This window comes from Myotis brandtii, unplaced genomic scaffold, assembly GCF_000412655.1.
Source record: "Myotis brandtii unplaced genomic scaffold, ASM41265v1 scaffold23, whole genome shotgun sequence".
NCBI classification, from domain to species: domain Eukaryota; kingdom Metazoa; phylum Chordata; class Mammalia; order Chiroptera; family Vespertilionidae; genus Myotis; species Myotis brandtii.
Genome location: NW_005358649.1, coordinates 915,941 through 931,556, shown reverse-complemented (window position 1 = coordinate 931,556; position 15,616 = coordinate 915,941). Strand labels below are relative to the sequence as shown.

Here is a 15,616-nt window from a genome sequence, read left to right as displayed (position 1 = left end):
GGAAATGAAAATAAATTTTGATTTTCAAAAGGAACCCAGAACACATTAATTTTTTAAAAAACTCTGCCATCAAGATATTAATGATAAATGATAGTAGAAGGTATGCTTTAAAGAGGGAGCAATATACAGACATGAAGCTACTATTTGTAAAGGCAGAAAATAAAAGGCAACTTTAAGTATCCCGAAGAAATTTAAAATAGAAATTTTGGCTTTTGTTCAACTTTATATTCCATGTGTGTTCTTTGTGTTCTGGGACCTATTGTTGTCTTGTTACCTTCTCTTCTCTAAAAGCTCTATAATTACGGGAGTCTGACATGGTCTTTATTTATTTGCTTTTAGATTCAAAATTGGATGCATCATCTGAATAATACTCATTCAGGCCTCGTTCACATGTTCTCTATTGGAAAATCATATGAGGGAAGATCTCTCCTTGTTTTAAAGGTAAAAGCAGGAAATTGTTACGTAAAAAACAGGAAATTATTAACTGAAATATTTACTAAACATTAACTTTGATCTATGGGGAAAAGAAGTGAAATGGTCTGTCATAGTGTCTAATATTTAACATTATCTGATAATTTCAGAAAACAAGTTCCCTTAGGTTTTCAAGCCATATTGAATTTTTGCCATTGAGTGTTCCAGAGAATACTAACATATTAATGCACCTAAAAAATAATGACCTTCAAAATGATTTGCGAGTTGGTGCTACATAAAAGTTATGCGTCATTCCCAGCCCTTCACCTTATATTCTCTTCTACCGCTCTCTACCTCTTCACACGCAAACACTCAAAAAGATTTAAAATAAAACATCACTCTCTACTTTCTCCCCGTCTATTGAGACCTTGACTCACTGGCCTTCGTGCCCCCACCACTCTTCTAAATCTTCACTTGCCACGGTCAACAATGACCACTAGGTTTTCCTCCCATCTTTTTGACCATTCTCTCAGGTTCCTCATTCCTATCCTTTCCTTACGTTCTGGCAATCCCAGGATTCTATCCTCAAATGTGCTCTCATTCTACAAACAATCTCCGGATGGGCATATCCACCCCACCGTTTCAACAATCATTCTAGACTCTGCTATTCAGTGGCGTCCACTGTCTGGAGCTTGAAAATGCATCCATCATTGCCTGCTTTACATTCTCATCTCAATAGTCACAAAAGCACCTCCCCTCAGAATGGCACCACGCTGCTCCCAGTCTAAAAACATGAGCATCAGCTTAAATTCCTCTCCTTGATTTTTACCACCAAGAACATTCATTCTTCCTTCTAAATATTGTTTGGAGCTGCACCAACCTCTTCTTTTGTCTTCACTTATTGCTGGATCTGTTCCCCCTGGACTAACCCAATAATGGCCTCAGTACTGAACTTGCTTTTGAAACCGGCCTCTATTCTCTCATCCTCTAACCCACCTCCACACTGCTGTCAGTGTGGGCTCTCCCCCTCTCCCCCTGACTCCAAACATACTTGTCCCATGGGATTCAGGATGAGCCAGCTCCATCTGCCATTCCTCCTACCCGAGAAGCAGTTCCTCAGATATGGTGTGCTTAGGTTCTCTTCCACGCTTCTGATGCCTCTTCCAACTTGTCTGCCAGACAAAGCTTCCAGGCTTCCTCAAGTACTCAAATGCTCAAGAAGAAGGCTCCGCTTTTGAGAAACCTTTTCTTTTTCAGGAAAAAATTAGACATGTTCCCAAATTAACTTACACATTTTCACATCATACTGATTAATTGCTCATATGTCTGCCCACCCCACTCGCATATAAATCCTGTCTTTCATCTTTGAATCTCTGGTGCTGAGTACAGTGTCTGACACTGAAAAGGATTTCCTGAGTGAACTAATGAATAAATGAAAATTAGAGCCCCTATAAATATAAAGTCAAGAGCCACCTATCGATTACTAGGTTAGAAACCATTATAAGGTAATATTAATAATCTATACCAGCCGTGGGCAAACTACGGCCCGCGGGCCGAATCCGGCCCGTTTGAGTCTGGTCTCCTTCTTTTGTTGTTGTTTCCTGGAACAAATCACAAGAAATGCTGATCACATTTCTTTTGGGATTAGGAGTAGAGAGTTTTTACATGCCCCAGTAATCTATAATAATAAAAGCATAATATCCTAATTAGACTGGACAGCTGAACGACCTCTGGATGTCATTTCGGATGTCCTTCCGGACGAAGCTGCTGAGGTGGGGACTGAGGCAAAAGTGATTAGGGATGATCAAGCAGGCAGGCGAGTGGTTAGGGGCGATGAGGCAGGCAGGTGAGTGGTTAGGGGCGATGAGACAGGCAGGCAGGCGAGTGGTTAGGGGTGATCAGGCAGGTAGGCAGAGTGGTTAGGGTGGATCAGGCAGGCAGGCAGGCAGGCAAGTGATTAGGAGTCAGTGGTCCCAGATTACAAGAGGGATGTCCAACTGCCAGTTTAGGCCGGATCCCACAGGGATCCCCTGAGGGGTCCCAGATTGGAGATGGTGCAGGCCGGGCTGAGGGAAACCCTTGCCCCCATGCACAAATTTCATGCACCAGGCCACTAGTAGGATTATAAAGAAAAATCTGTCACTTAATTCTATAATTCAAGTTGTTTTGTGTTTTTCCATTTTGCATTTAAATAAAATTTTACTTTGTCCACCTATAAAACATAGCTAATTCTTTACAAAAGACTCCTTGGGAATATTTCTGATTTCTTAGATGGAGGCGAGGTGGAAAATTTGGCTTTTTACTTAACAGTCACATGTTCTATTAAAATAGAGAAGCAAATCTCTCTAAGGAATTGCTATTTTCCTTGTGTATTTTCCAGTTCTTTGATTGGTAATAAGGGCAATAAATGTGTTTCTGTGTAAACAAATCTGGACTTCTGAAATAGGAAATCACTTTCTCTTTTTTATGGGTTATCAAATGAAACCTTATTAAATTATGCTGGTAAGTAAATCCAAAAATAAAAGCCTGCATTGGTTACTGTGAATTCTCTTGTTTTCAGCTGGGCAGGCGATCCCGAGCTTACAAACGAGCTGTCTGGATAGACTGTGGTATTCATGCAAGAGAATGGATTGGTCCTGCCTTTTGTCAGTGGTTTGTAAAAGAAGTAAGTTAAACCCTTTACACAATGCCCATTTCAGCTAGTCGGTGGTTCCCACGTGTTTTTATTCTGTTCAAGGAACAAAACTGGGAATGTGAAGCCAGTGATACCTGCTTGAATGATAACGTATTGATTCTGAGTCGCTTTCATGTTTATGAAGACCTCTCATAACCCTGGCTCAGCTTATCCTCACCTCTGCCCTTAGAGGTTGGAATTACCAACCCTCATGATAGAGAAGGAACCTGGGATTCAGAGCATTTATGAATTTGTAACAAATTAGAAACCAGCCATAGTAGCTGATATATGGCAAAAGGCTAAAAATCAAATTTATGGTGTTCCAGAGAGGATTCTTATATAATATTCAACATCATTTGTCTTCTCTGTCAAAATGATCTCACACATGCTATAACAATAAAGAGATGAGCAAGTGATTGCATTTTTCCCTCCTGCTATGGATCTGTAATTTAGATACCAAAGACCTTTAACATCTGTGAATTTAACATTCTCAGTATTTTTCATCGACTCTAATTATTAATGACTCATAGTGATTTCTCACTTTCCAAAGGCTTCTGTATGTTAGTGTATCTAGCGGGTCCCTATCCCAAGAATGGGCAATTTCATGAACCAACATCTTAACATGTTTGAATATTTTTCTATCCTTGTCAAGAATGTAATGACTTTCGTGGTTGTTGTTTTTTAATCTTGACTTCTTATTTTTTTTAAAAGACTCTTAAAAGAAAACCAACCACTATAGTACGGTGCTGAAAATGAAAAAGACTAAGGAAATGAAGGTTCTAAGCCAAAAAGTAACCTTGCAAATATGTTAGCCCTGTACTTACAGAGAACCATTAAGGATACCAAAGATATTTTAAAACTTCAGTCTTATAGGGAAATTATATGCTCTAGTGTGAGGTGTGGGATTTTGAGGACTCTCTAGCCCTGTAAAATGTCAAGAAAGTACCGAATTTGTTCAATCTGCCACTACCAAACCCACAAAAGTATCCTTAATTTTATAAATATTATGTAATAATAAAATTTTCAAACTATTCCCGCTCAGTGTTTTGAGTAATTCATATTCTTTAAAAGACCATTTCACCCTAATAGGACAAACGCAAAATCAAATAAGAAATTAACTCTATTACCTTGTATTAAATATCCATTGTATAGATAAACGTACTGTCTGCTTTCTCAAGTTTCAAAAAGAGGAGAAATTAGTTAAGTACAGAACACCTATTGTTTCTAGACCACGGTCCTGTGTGTGATTGAAGGACATAAGAAATTTACCTCACCCCGCATGTGCAGCCTCTTTCTTAGAACACCTAACCTTATTTTATATGTTCATAGTGTTATCTCTTTTTTGCACCAAGGGTAGAGACTCTATCTTGTTCAGTGCCAAATCCCCAGCACTCAGAGCAACACCTGGCACTTAATAGATTTTCAAACATTTGTTAATGAATGGGAATAATGAGAATCCAGTGGTAATGAAGTGGAAAGATTTCTGAGAGAGGACTTGTCAAATCATCTCATGTAATATGAATGGTACCACCTGGATTTTTGCAAGGCACAATCTGTAAAGTCATAGGTAGCAGCTCCATAACTCAAGCTACATGTCCCAGGAAGAGGAAGACACCGTGTAACCACAGAAAAAGAAAGAGGCACATATAATGACTGCCCATTGAAAATAGTTGACATTGGAGCAAAAGCAAGAAGAGTCAATGAAAGTGATATGCCATTTCACCAAAGATAACTAAAGAAAGGCTTTTCCCTTCACCAGGCCATCTTCAAGCACGCAGGTATGTCTAGCCATTTTTGTGCCTCTGCTACCCTTTCCATACCTCCCTCACTCTCCTGTTTATGGCTTTTGCTTGCCCCTCCACTTTATCACATTTTCCATGAGTCAGGAGAGCAAACAGAAATGGGGCGGGGGGGAGGCCTATGGGGTCGCTCGTCCCAGTGGCCTGGTGGAAGCATTGGGGCTGCCAACATGTGACAGCCACATGGTAGCAGTGTCAGGAGTGGGTCAACATTACAGCTTATAAGAAATATTCTCATTTGCTTTAAAGCCCCCATTTCCACTAATGGTGGTGTTGGGGGCAGAGGGAATAGGGACTTGAAAGATTTAAATAACCTTAAACCTGCCTAGCATTGGAACATCATCTCTTACACACTAACTCAGTCCTTCGTTAAATCCTCAGCCTCCCAAAGAGGGCAGGGGGTGGCTGGCCCAAGAGGGGCACCAAGCAGCATCCCTTCCACAAGTTACCTCCCCTTCACCCCAGAAGTCCCATGACCAGCTCCCAGGCTCTCAACTCATCTGATTTTCATGTCCCCTCTGGAGACACCAGGGAAACTCAGGGCTCCCTCTCTGCCTCCCAGGAGACTGTAGGATGCTATGTCTGTCCCCCTCTTGGGTGACACATGCCACACTTCTGATTGTCCCCTCCTCTCACACAGGAACACGTGACAGTGTGTCCTTTCAGACACGGAGTAAACAGGACAGAGGTCCTCTTTCCTTACATTTTTTCTCCAATCGGTCAGTGGTCTCTACCATGTCTTGATTTCCCTGGAGTTCCAACCCCAAGAGACGACGGTACTGTCAGAAGCCAAAAGATTGGCTTCCTGCCTTTGCTTTCTCTCTTTCTTGAGTGCTTTAACCCAAACTCAACAGCTTAAAACAACAGATAGTTTCTGTGGGTCAGCAATCCAGGCACAGGACAGCCAAATGCCTCTTGCTCAGGATCCCTAACCGGGCTGCAGGGCTTCATTCATCAGAGGCTTGTGTGGGGCAGGATCTGCTTCTGAGCTCATTCACGTGGCTGCTGGCAGCCTCAGGTCCTCCCTGGCTGTAAGCCAGAGACTTCATGTGGGCCTCTCCACAGGGCAGCCTCTCCTCAGAGCAGAAGAGGGAGAGAGCAGGCCCAAGCTGGAAACCATAGTCTCTTGGTAACCTAATCTCAGAAGTGACATCCCATCACTTTTGCATGTTCTGTCCATTAGAAGTGAATCACTAGGTCCAGGCCGTATTCAAGGGGAGGACATTACAACAAGAGCTTAAGGACCAAGAGTGGGGAATCATTGGAGACTAGCTGAGCGGCTGCCTACCGTATCTTGTGGCACTTGCCCCACAGCCACCACTGTAATGTTTACATCCTTATTCAGATGTGAACTGGAAGAAAACGTACCAAGTGCTCTGGGATTCTGATAGAACAGCAAATTGCATAGAGGTAACCAGCACACATTTAACCGTCAGGCAGCCCTGGGTTGGAACGCCAGCTCTGCCATTTACCAGCTGTGTGATCTTGGTGGGCAAGTCACTTAACCTCTCTGAACCTAATAATTATAATATGTGACACACTGGGTTACTGGGAAGATTAAATGATATAATGCATGTAAAAGACTTAAGAAAGTGCTTGGCATATAATAAGCACTTAGTAAACTCAATGTCTAAGTGGTAATTTCTACAATTTGGTATTTTTAAATAATCAACAGCAAGAGAATCATTAGAAAGGAAATCAGGCCCACCGGTGTTACTCAGTGGTTGAGCATTGGTCCATGAAACAAAAGGTCACCGGTTCAACTCCCGGTCAGGGCACATGCCAGGGGTACAGGTTGGATCCCCAGTAAAGGGCATGTGGAAGGCAGCTGATGGCTGTTTCTATCTCTCTATCCCTCTCACTTCCTCCATCTCTAAAAATCAATAAACCATATTTAAACAACAGCATCAACAACAAAAAATCAGCAAGGATATGAAAGAACTCAACAACACCATCAACCAACAGAATCTAAACAACATTTATAGATCACTCCATCCAGCAACAGCAGAATACACATTCTTTTTAAGTGTCTATGGAACATATATCATGAAATACCATATCCTGGGCCAAAAAACAGGACCTTCACAAATTTAAAAGAATTAAAGTTATACAGACTGTGTTCTCTGATCACAGTGAAGTCAATCTAGAAATCTATAGCAGAAAAATCACAGGAAAACCTCCACACACTTGGAAATTAACATGCTTTAAAATTATCTATGGGTCAAGGATAAAAATCTCAAAAAAAAATTTGAACATATTAAACTGAAGGAAAAATAAAATAGAACATATCAATATTTCTGGGACACAAAGCAATGCTGAGAGAAAAAATATGATAGCATTTAATGCATATATTAGAAAAGAAGGAAAATCTCAAAATAATAATCTAAGCTCTCACCTCAAGAAACTGGAAAATGAAACCAAAGCAAACAGAAGTAAAATATTGATAAAAGAAGAAATCAATGAAATTGAAAACAAAATCAGAAAAAAATCAGTGAATCTCTCTCTCTCCCAATTTTTTTTTGGGAGGCAACCAAAATTTTTGGTGGCCTTGTTTCGACAAGGCTTAAAAAAAAAAAAAGAAAAAGAAAAAAATCAGTGAAACAAAGAACTGGTTCTTGAAAATGTTAATGAAATTAAAACTCTAGCAAGGAAGACAAAGACAAAAGATAGAAGATACAAATTACCAATATTAGAAATGAAACAGGGGATATCACTGCAGACCTTGCTGATATCAAAAGGATAATAGGACAATACTGCGAATAACTCTGCACATATAAATTTGACAACTTACACAAAATGAATCAATTGAAAAACTGCAACTCATTCATTATGAAACAGATAATTTGAATATCCCTATTACTATTAAGGATATTGAATTATTTTAAAATTAAAAGAAATCTTTTGACCCAGACTGTTTCACTGAAGAATTCAACCAAATGTTCAAAGAAATTTAACACCAGTTCTCCATTATTTCTTTTAGAAAATAGAAGAGGAAAGAACACTTTCAATTCATTTTACAAAGCTAGTAATTGCCCTGATACCAAAATCAATCAGAGAGTAGGGGGAAAAAAGAAAACTAGAGAACAGTATCTTTCATGAAAATAGATTCAGAAATCCTTAACTAAATACTAGCAAACAGAATTCAGCAATCTATAAAAATAATTATGCCCCATGGCCAAGTGGGGTTTATTTCAGGACTGTGCGCCTGGTTGGATATTTGAAAGTTAATCAATGTAATCTAACATAATAATCTTCTCACATAATCTTATCAATTGAGACAGAAAAAGCTTTAACAAAATTCAACATACATTCATCATAAAAACTCAAAAAATAGGAATAGAGGGGAACTTCTTCCACTTTATAAAGAACATCTACAGCCCTAACTGGTTTGGCTCAGTGGATAGAGCATCGGCCTGCGGACTGAAGGGGTCGATTCCAAGGGCATGTAACTTGGTTGCAGGCACATCCCCAGTAGGGGGTGTGCAGGAGGCAGCTGATCGATGTTTCTCTCTCATCAATGTTTCTAACTCTCTATCCCTCTCCCTTCCTCTCTGTAAAAAATCAATAAAATATATTTAAAGAAAAAAAAAGAACATCTACAAAAATCCTGCAGCAAACATTTATACGTAATGGTGAATGACTAAATGCTTCTTGATAAAATCAGGAACAAAGTAAGGATGCCCACCTTTACCACTCTTAATTAACATAGTGCTGAAAGTCCTACTCAGTACCGGCAAGAAAAGGAAATAAAAGGCATATAGATTATAAAGGAATAAAATTATCCTATTTGTAGATGACATAACTGTCTACATCAAAAATCCCAAGGAATCTACAGAAAAATCTATAGAATAAGTGAGTTCAGCAAGATCACAGGATACAAGATAAACATACAAAAATAAATTGTATATCTATATATTAGCAACAAGCACATGGATACTAAAATTAAAAAATATAATACCGCCTGGCTGGTGTGGCTCAGTGGTTGAGCATTGACCTATGAACCAGGTGGTCACAGTTTGATTCCTAATCAGGGCACATACCCAGGTTGCAGGCTCAATCCCCAGTGGGGGGCATGCAGGAGGCAGCCGATCTATCAATGATTGTCTCTCATCACTGATGTTTCTATCCCTCTCACCCTCTCTCTCACTCTCTGAAATCAATAAAAATATATATTTTTTTAAAATTACAATACCACTTATAACTACTTGAAAAAGTAAAATACCTAGGAGTAAACCTAACAAAACATGTACCAAAGTTTTATGCTAAAAACTACAAAACACTGGTGAAAAACCAAAATCTAAATAAATGGAGAGGCATAGCCTATTCATAGATGGGGGGACGTAACATATAAAAATGTTAATTCTTCTCAAATTGATACACAAATATAACATAATTTATTCCAGCAAGACTTTTTGTGGATATAAGATTATTCTAAAATTTATATGAAAAGGCAAAGGAACTAAACGAGCTAAAACTCTTTGAAAAAGAATCTTGCTACCCATGTCAAAACATATTATGTGTTTATATTAGCTACACTAATCAAAAGTGTGTGATATTTGTGAAATGGATCAGAATAGAGGACCCAGAAGTAGACCTATACTCACATACCCAACTGATTTTCGACAAAGGTACAAAAGCAACTCAATGGAGGAAAGAAAGACAGCCTTTTCAACAAACGGTCCTGAAGCAAGTGGACTTCCATAGGCAAAAATATGAACCGCGACCTAAGTCTCACACTTTATACAAAAATGAACTTAAAATGAATCTCAGACTTAAATGTAAAATGTAAAATTATAAAACTTTTAGGAAAAAATCTTCAGGATCTAAAGTTAGGCAGAGTCCTTAGACTAGACCCCAAAAGCATGTTCCATAAAATAAAAGTTGGTAAATTGAACATCATCAAACTTAATCAAAACTAAAAAAATTTGTGTGAAAGACCCTATTAAGATGATGAAAAAGATAAGCTACAAACTGGGAGAAAATATATGCAAACCATATATCTGATTTTTTGAAAAAGACTCACATTGGGAGTAAACTCAAAACTTGACAATAAAAATGGAAGCAATCCAATTAGAAAATGGCAAAAGACATAAAGAGACGTTTCACCAGAGAGTATACCAATGGCAAAAAAAAAAAAAAGGCATACAAAAAGATGCCATGCCATTAGGGCAATTCAAATTAAAACCACCATGAGCTATCACTAGACACCTATCAGAATGGATAAAATTAACATTATTCATATACACATAGAGAGAGAGGGAGAAAGGGAAAAGAGAGGGACACCGCCGAATGCTGGAGAGAATGCAGAAAAACTGAATCGCTCCTACATCGCTGCTGGTGGGAATGCAAAATAACAGACCTACTCTTGAAAACAGTGAACAGTTTCCTTTAAAACTACCATATGCCCCAGTAATTGCACTCTGGGCATTTATCCCAGAGAAATTAACATTTATGTTTGCTCAAAACCTGTTCAGGAATGTTTATAGCAGCTTTATTTCCAATAGCCAAAAACTTGAAACAATCCAGATACCCTTCAATGGGCAAATGGTTAAACAAGCCAGTACATGCGTGCCATGGAAAACTACGCAGCAATAAAAAGAAACAAATTATGGGCACACACAATAACCTGAATGAAGCTCCAGGGAGTTACCCTGGAAAACCAATCCCAAGTAGATACATACTGTATGATTTTATTTATATAATGTTCTTGAAGTGATAAAATTACAGAAACGGAGAGCAGACCAGTGGTTCCTGGCAGTTAAGGAGAGGCGGAGAGGGAGGAAAACTGGATGTGGCCATAAAAGGGCATCATGAGCCCTGACTGGTTTGGCTCAGTGGATAGAGCGTCGGCCTGCAGACTGAAGGGTCCCGGGTTCAATTCCGGTCAAGGGCATGTACCTTGGTTGTGGGCACATCCCCAGTGGGGAGTGTGCAGGAGGCAGCTGATCAATGTTTCTCTCTCATCGATGTTTCTAACTCTATCCCTCTCCCTTCCTCTCTGTAAAAAATCAATAAAATATTTTTTTTTAAAAAAAAAGGGCATCAGAGGGGTCCTGGTGGTGACAGAAAGGCTCTGTATCTTGCCTGTACCAATGACAGTCCCCTGAATGAGATATCATACTAGAGTTTTGTAAGATGTTACCATTGGGGGAAAGTGGGTGTGGGAACCCATACCAGAGTAGCCAGACAGCCAAGGCCACTCAGAATGTGAAAGGCCTTGTTGTTAGGGTGCCGGAATGTCCAAAGCCATTCTGCGCCTAGGCTCAGACCATAAGCAGGTGCAGGGACACAAGCACAACACTCCCATGGTCTACTGCGCACGCGTGCCCTTCTGTAGCCAAAATATGATTGATGTAACTATTGGCACGAAGCCTTCTTTGTCTCTGGAATAATATACAAGCTACTGACCAGCGAGTCTGCTGGAGGGCGCTACACAGAGATGTGAGGCCACAGAGACCAGCCAGCGTGCCGGGCAGGGGAGACAGGAGAAGCTGCTGAGGCAGAGAGCTCAGATACCACTACAATGTAAGGTGGTGAGTTTAGAGGCAGCATGCGGCTGCTCAGATAATGACTGTGAACACAGAGACTATTAGAGGTGTTACTATGTGGGAAAGTTATGTATTTACCAGCCGATGTACGGCTGCCTGATTGGGACACTGTTATGAAGAGCTGTTTGTCTAATGGCTTATGGCCGCTGGCTTCTGCAATAAAGACTACAACCTCTCATGGCTTCTCCATCTAAGACCCAGTGTCCAAGAAGGTCCAGCCCTAGACAGAGGGGCTCAGACCCAACACCTGTAACTAGTGAGCCGAGGATAAAGGAGGAACTTGAACAGTTAGTACAGTGGGCGAGGTTCAAGGTGAAACCTGCCCAGGCATAGTCGGAAAGAATTTAGAAGAATATATGGACTTAGAGCAACTCAGAGCAACAGAGCTTGTGTAGGGCTCTTGCTGTCTCTGACAGTGGGTAAAGGGTACATGGGATTTATCTATATTGATTCTTATATTTACATGTGAATCTACATTTATCTCAAAAAGCAAAGAATTTATTATAAAAATAATAACCAGGTCTCCATACTTCTGGGTTCCATTCATCCCTGCTCTCTTCCCTGCTGTATAATCCTCATCCACAGACCCTGCCTCTATGCCATGGAAACCATACATATCAAGATGTGGCTCTAGCTCCATATGTCCCTCTCTTCTTCTGCCAGCTTGGCCTCCCATGCCATGCCTTAAGAGCCACTTCCTCTTCTGCTCGCCACTCCAATTTAGTGGACAGATCCATGAATGCCTTGACACACAGCTCTCAGAAGACAGTAACACAAAAGCAAAACTACCTGGATTTCAATGACTGGTGCGATGGGCTTGATCACAGTTATTTTGAAAATTGCTCAAATGAACTCATTATCTCCACATCTGACTGCTGGTTGCATTTTAAATGAAAAATGCACAAGATTGAGGGTTTTTATCTTTTAAATTGAAAATCTTTTAATTATGTTGAAAAATATAGAGCCATCACTTTTGATTTCAATACTTGCCACCTCTCTTTTTCCTAGTATTCACATCACAGAATGTTCTATCTTGTAAGCAAAATGAAAGAAACAAATGAAGGTATGCTTGGATTGCAGAATCTCTTTTAAATGCTTGTTTATAGCAGGATAGAACCATTACTAACATTATATTTATAGCACTGGTGGGGGGGGCATTGGAGGAGGGGGGATCAAACATGGTGGACTCACTAATGAAATATGTCCTACAGATGCCCCTTCACCATGAAACCAAAAGGGAGCTTTAAGAAACACTCTCTGTTGGTGATAAAGTTTTCTTAAATTTATAATGAGCCAAGAGGGATGATACAGACATGAAATTCATCAAAGAAAGAAAACTAGAATAGATACATAAGGAGAAGGAAACAATAAATACACAGAACTTGGAGGTTATCTTCCTGCAAAAGCAAACCGATGTTATTTACCAGAGTAGAGACTTAAATCTGAGGGTAAACAGAGCAGGATAAAAAGAAAATAGACAAGTAGAGACTTATGAAAAGGGACACTCACAAAGCTTAAAAGTAATGGACTTAAAAGGTAAAGTACAAAGCAAACAAAACTACCAACTTAAAAAACAAGTGGTGAAGGAAGGCCGGGGCAAAGCGGGAACCAGGTGGTGGAGGGCAAGGGGAGGGAAAAAAAGGAGGTTACATCTGTAATACTCTCAACTATAAAAATATTAAAAACTAGAGAGGCCCAGTGCACGAAATTCATGCAAGGGCCTTGGCCCCCGACCCCACCACCGCCACCGCCGCCTCTGCCTCAGCACCCGCCTGCCACAGCTTTGTCCAGAAGGAAGGGCATCCAGAAGGACATCTGGTCTAATTAGCATATTACACTTTTATTATTATAGACTTGAGGACCGATGCACGAAAATTCGTGCAATAGTAGGCCTTCCTTCCCCCAGCTGCCAGCACCGGCTTCCCTCTGGCACCTGGGACCCAGGCTGGCTTCCCTCCAGCCCCAGCTTTGTCAGGAAGGACGTCCAGAATGATGTCCAGAAGACGTCTAGTCTAAATAGCATATTACCCTTTTATTATTATAAATAGTAATTTTTAAAAAACAGGTTAAATGCAGTTGAACAGTTCCTCAAAAAATTAATATCGAGTTACCACGTGACCCAAAAATTTCACTCTTGTGTATATAACCAAGAGAAATAAAAACATATAGCCACACAAAAACTTGCACATGAGTGTTTAAAGCAGCATTATTCATAATAGCCAAAAAAGTAAAAGTAACTCAAATGTCCATCAACTAATGAATAAACAAAATGTGGTATATCCATACAAAAAAAGGAATGGAGTATAATACAAGATACAACATGGATGAACTTGGAAAACATGCTTAATGAAAGAAGCCAGACCCAAAAGAACACATATTGCATGATTCTATTATATGAAATGTCCAAAATAAGCAAATCCATAAAAACAGGAAGTAGATTAGTGGTTGCCAGGATGTGGGGGAGAAGAAAGTTGGGAGTGACTACTAATAAGTATGATGTTTCCTTTGGGTGTGATGGAAAAGTTCTAAAATTAGATAGTAATGATAACTGAACATTATGAATATACTAAAAATCACTGAACTATCCACTGTAAAGTAGTAAATTGTGTGTTATATTAATTACATCTCAATGAAAAAGGAATGAAGTGCTGATACGTGCTACAGCATTGATTAACCTTAAAAGCATTGCTTAGTGAAAGAAGCCAGTCATAAAAGACCACATATTACAGGATTCCATTTATATGCAATGTCTAGAATAGATGAATTTATAAAAACAGAAAGTAGAATAGCTGTTGCCTATGGATGGGGGAGTTGATGGAGTTGGAGAATTGATACTTAAAATATAGGAGATTTCTTTTTGGATTATGAAAATATTCTAAAATTATATAAGGGTGATGGATGCACAACTCTGAGTATGTTTTTAAAACACTGTATTGTATACTTTATAAGGATGAATTATAAGATGTGCAAATCATTTTCCAATACAGCTGTTATTTTTAGAATTAAATAGGGCTTTCCTAGAAGGTATTTATATTGATCAGTCCAACAATTTCTTGTTGAGCACTACATTTTCAGTGCTCTGCTAGCATTATGAATATCAGCATAAATATAATTCATGGTGCCTGCACTCAAGGAGTCTACATTCTATTTAAAAAAGAAATATTTATGTGTCGGAAAACAATAATAAGCAAAAGAAAACAGTGTATCTTAGGGAGTTAAATTGAACTGACTATACTGAAATTGTCAGTCTCCCAGATTGAGTATCTTAAGCCATGACTGGTGCTAGCTAGCCCAGAGTTATGTATAGCACTTAATTTTTGCCTCCAATAATTCTACATTGCTGTGACAAATCTGACCAGAGTCTTTATTCATAAAACTAGAGGCCTGGTGCACAAGTTTGTGCGCAGGTGGGGCCCAGCTGGCCCACCCCAATGGGAGCCATCAGGCCAGGCTGGCTGCGGGGAGGGGCCGAGGACGGTTGGCCAGCAGGCCCTGCCCCCAATCAGGGGGTTGGGGGCCGACCGGGGGCAGGGCTGGCCAGGGGCAGGGCCGGCCAGGGGGAGGGGCTGTGGGCAGTTGGGGCCCAGATCATGTCGGTTGGCTGCCGCAGTGCGCATCATAGCCACCGGTCGTTCTGGTCGTTCCACCATTCCAGTCGCTGTGCTTTTATATATATAAATACTTAGACAGTAACTCGGGGAAATATTTTTTGATTTCCAAGTGGGAAAGACATTTCCAAGCATAAAAGCAAAGGAGAAGACTTAAAGGAAATGATTGATAGCCCTGGCTTCATAAAATATTTTAGAAGAGTAATTAGTGATGTGAGAACCTGTCCGTGGCATGCTGCTATATCCAAAAATAAAATAAAATAAAAACCAGCATGGACATTATTAGTTAAAAAACCACTTAAGTCAACCAAAACTGAATACATTTTTTTCTCAAACTACCAGTATTTTAGTATTTCAGTGGTTGTATGCTATTTAACTCAGTAGCAGACCATAGATAAAGCAAGGGTTTGTGAGAAGATGGTCCACAGGCAAATTGAGACAGTAATGATCTGAAATGAGAAGTTCTTCCAGACTTTGAAGATAAAGAAATCAGAAGAGAAAGAATGGGAAAAGGAAAGAAAGGAAGGGAGAATGGAGGAAAGAAAAACAGAGAAGAGGAGGGGAGAGGAAGGGAGG

At 39.8% G+C, this 15,616-nt stretch overlaps 1 protein-coding gene across 1 annotated transcript in view; it reads left to right on the top strand.

The window, feature by feature from the left end:
* CPA6 (carboxypeptidase A6) overlaps nt 1-15,616 on the top strand; it is a 201,094-nt gene that overhangs the window by 146,095 nt on the left and 39,383 nt on the right. The window contains exons 5-6 of the mRNA XM_005866347.2: nt 340-441; nt 2,972-3,076. Of these exons, the coding sequence (XP_005866409.1) occupies nt 340-441; nt 2,972-3,076 (207 nt within the window). The remainder of the gene's footprint in view (nt 1-339; nt 442-2,971; nt 3,077-15,616) is intronic.